This window comes from Rattus norvegicus, chromosome 7 (genome assembly GCF_021556685.1).
Source record: "Rattus norvegicus strain SHRSP/BbbUtx chromosome 7, alternate assembly SHRSP_T2T, whole genome shotgun sequence".
Lineage (NCBI taxonomy): Eukaryota > Metazoa > Chordata > Mammalia > Rodentia > Muridae > Rattus > Rattus norvegicus.
The window spans coordinates 81,363,846-81,367,500 of record NC_141540.1 but is presented as its reverse complement, the minus strand read 5'-3'; the positions used below and the strand labels follow the sequence as shown (position 1 = coordinate 81,367,500).

The 3,655-nt window shown below is 51.8% G+C and overlaps 1 protein-coding gene across 2 annotated transcripts in view; it reads right to left on the bottom strand.

Annotated features, from left to right (window-relative positions):
* Positions 1-2,300, bottom strand: part of Zfpm2 (zinc finger protein, multitype 2) — a 431,825-nt gene extending 429,525 nt beyond the window's left edge. For both annotated transcript variants that reach the window (NM_001130501.2, NM_001434579.1), the window contains 1 exon segment: positions 1,751-2,300. In NM_001130501.2, coding sequence (NP_001123973.1) covers positions 1,751-1,790 — 40 coding nt within the window. In that variant the 5' untranslated portion in view covers positions 1,791-2,300.
* Positions 2,301-3,655: the final 1,355 nt, after the last annotated feature.

Sequence of the window (3,655 nt, the reverse complement as noted above, 5' to 3'; positions counted from 1 at the left end):
GGACACAGAAGAAGAGAAAAAGAAAATGAATGTAGCTAATTGAGAAGATAACCAAGTATTCCCAAGTAGAATCAGATGGTCTTTGTAGCATACAATCAATTAATATTAATTATTTATTAACAACCTAGGCAACAGTCACAAACTAAAAACCATGTGCCTTTAATGTTTCTAACCACTTTTTATACTACACGTCATTTCGTACAATAAAATGTAAAATGTAAACAAAGGCTCGGATCAACTCAGCATCAAAACGGAGAAGATAATTAGATGGCACTGAGAACCTAAAAAGTGAAAGTCTTTGAGGATAGTGCTGCCACGGGATTAGGCAGGCTTTCTGCCAAAAGTGAGGTCCACTCCTTGGTTTGGAATAAGTTGCGTTAGACAGAGAACTGACACACAGGGACGGAAATCCACTAAATTAAAACTAGGGAGTCACATCTGCGAGGCAGGAAATGTGTGTGTATGTATATTATGCATATTGAATAATTAACTGTAGCAAACTGTATAGCCTGCCCCCAACTCAAGGGCGAGCTGGGTGATAAGATTTATTTTTAAACTACACCAAAAAGAAATTCTGACTTGCATGTAGAGGACAGTGGTTAATACCTATGAAGTAAGGGTAATACTAAAGCAGTATACTAAAATTATATGATAATTAGTTTTAAGCTAGTGGCCAGATCCTCAACGACACGAAAATATCAGAAATACATCACAGAACTCCAATAATAATAATAATAATAATAATATCGTGATCATCATCTTCAAATTAATAAGGCCTTTAACTTTTTTTCAGCTAAGGGTTTGAAGATATATTACAGGCCTATCAAACATTTAGGAATAATTTTCCCTAAGGTAAGAAAAGTTGGCCTAGAAGAATTCAGTGAGATTGTGGGTTTCAGGCAGGCAGGTGTCTCTGGTCCTACAAGTCCCTCTAGGCACCCCAGGGACCCGCACCCAGGGACCCAGGGGTGGGGTGGGGGTAGGGGGTTAGGAACCGTACCAGAGTGTGCGAGCTACCTTGAACTCAAATCCTGTGAGCCCAGAAGCGAAGGAGGCCCCTCCCAGTGGGGACTGCGCCTGGACCAGTGGCAAACTGAAGCCCGCCTTACACAGCGTCCAGGCAGCGTGAGTGGGACCCACCCGAAGCCCCTGGGTGCAGCCCAACACCGCAGCAGACAGGGAGGGGGTGCGCGGCTGCCTCCAGCAGAGGCGCGAACTTTTACACCTACTTTTTGTTTCACTTCGGGTTTGGCGAGGCTTGTGGTACCGCCCAGGACTGGGTCCCCAGACACTGATTTTCCACCGAACTGGGGAATTTACTTCCCTAGCCCCGTGGCCTCCACCAGCTCTGAGAACTTTCATCCCGGGTTACCAAGACCAGCTCCCAAGAGTGGTAGGCCATCCGTCTGGACAACAACAAGGACAACAATCGTACTAAGCTCTGCGGGAGGGGATTGTCCTGTTAGGCTCCAGCAGAAAAGAGGCTACGATTGCAGCAACCCGGAGTTGAAATTAAGGAGAAACCAGGGAGCGCGAAGGCTGGAGAAACACACCAGGCTGAGGCTGCCTGGCGCTCCAACTGTCTGTGCATCTATCTGAGGCCGTCTGGTTGTCCCTCAGTGCTCTCAAAGTTTGACAAATCACAAGGACCAGGAGCGGATCGCCCCGAGCGTTTCCCATCCTTCCCGCCGCGTGCGCCCCTCTCCCAGGAACCGATCTCACCAACTCCCGGTCCCGCGCGCAAACTTACGTTTGATCTGCCGGGGTTTACTCTGCTTTCGCCGGGACATCTCGGCCGCGGCCGCTGCCGCTGGGGTTCCTGCGGTGTCCGCGGTCCCTGCTACCGTTCCCTGGGTTGTCGCTGCCTCTGCCTCTGGCCAGGCTCGGGCCGCCGCCGGCCGGACTCCAGGTGCTCCGTGCGCGCGGGATCCCGGAGCTAGGCTCCTCCGGGAGCCGCGGATCCACGTTTGGAGATGAGCAAGCAAATGAGAGGCCGAGCGAAGGGCCAGAGAGAGTGTGACAGAGAAGAGGGGAGGGGGCGACGGGGAGAGCGATGGGGCTTTTGGGGGGAGGATGGGAATCTAGGAGCGATCGGCCAGGCAGAGAGAAAAGGGGAAGAAGGGGGTGGTGGGGTAAGAGAAGGAAGAGAAGGAGGGAGGGAAGGAGAGCGCGCAGGGGGACCGGGGCTGCGAGGGGCGGAGGGTGCAGGAGGAGGCGCGCACTCGCTCCCCGTGTCCCCGGCTGCCGGGCAGAGACTCAGGCGCCGCCGCTGCCGCTCCGGGCCGCGCCGCGCTCGCACTGCTGCGGGAGGTGGCGAGGCGCGCGAGGGAGGGGCGCGCCCGGGCAGTGGGGAGGGGAGACTATGCCATCAGCGAAAGGAGGATTGGCTGCATCCAAAGCCAGTCCGGATGCAAACTCACAGCCCGGCCTCGGTCGCGTGGAGTGCAAGGGGATCGCGGCGTGGGTGGGAGTTGAAGGGGTTGATGGGGGGGGGGAGACGTGAGGTTTGGAGGGGGGGCCACCTTCTGCATTTGTCACCGCGTCAATGCTGGACAGCTGCCAGGCCACCCTTCCCCCGCTCCCCTTCCAGCAACTTCTTCCAACAGCCTCTTCCAACGGACCCTCTAACTCTCCTCCCTAGTGCCTCGCCCATCTAGCAGGGCACAAAGAAATCTCAGTCTCCTTCCATAAACTTTGTGCTTCCAGTTACTGCTCCCCTCCTGGAGCCCCTGCCCTCCGCCCTTACAGTTTCTTGGCAGGAAGGTTAGGCCACTGGCAAAGTCCCCGGCGAAAGCCAGCTGATCACAAATGCCAACTGTGTGTCTTGGGGCCCGTTAAGTCCTCTCATCTGCCCAGGCTCTCAGGAGACCATTTCATCGCTGTCAGAGTTCCCAGGAGACTGCTGCGGACGCGGACCATCCCCCACTAGGCCCACCAGAGTGGGGTGATGAGCTGCGCTCCAAATGTTTTTCTGCATCTTGCATGAGTTTCCATTTGAAATAGTAAAAGCCCCGGAATCGGGGTCAGGCAGATATTTTCCTCACATCCAAAAGGACGAAGGTTAGCTGGATGATTCGCTGTAGGTAGGAAGGGAACTATCATCTCTAATAGGAAATGCTAACTTTGTACGAAGTCGTGTGGAAGTTCTGCAGCTCCACCCTGCCCCTGTGACCTCCCATTCTCCTAGCTCTGCCAAAGGGAAGCACCGTGGAGCTAATAAAAGGTTTGATCTTGTCCTAAATTTTCAAACAGGTAAGACCCAACGACTATTTCCTGGTTTTTTGGTTTATTGAATTCTGTTCCTTTCATATTTATTCAATGTATGTTTAAGGTTTGAGAAATGGTAAGGCACAAGAGACCATTATTTTGAGGTGATTCATAGCATTATTTTGTTAAATTAAGGTGAGAAAAGTTAGCTTAGTTTCCCACAGATTTGTATAGAGTGAGTACAAAATGCAGTTCTTTTAGTTGTTCTGGAAGGGATGGGAACTGTTGAACCAGCTACTTTATGTAATCATTTTTTTTTTTTTTACTAATAAACTCCCATGAAGTTGATATGGGTTCCCTAGATGCTGCCAATGCTTTCCCAAGGAGGCTATGAACTTGTCCACTCTGACCTGAAATTGTATCACCTTTCTTTGGTTGACTAGCATCC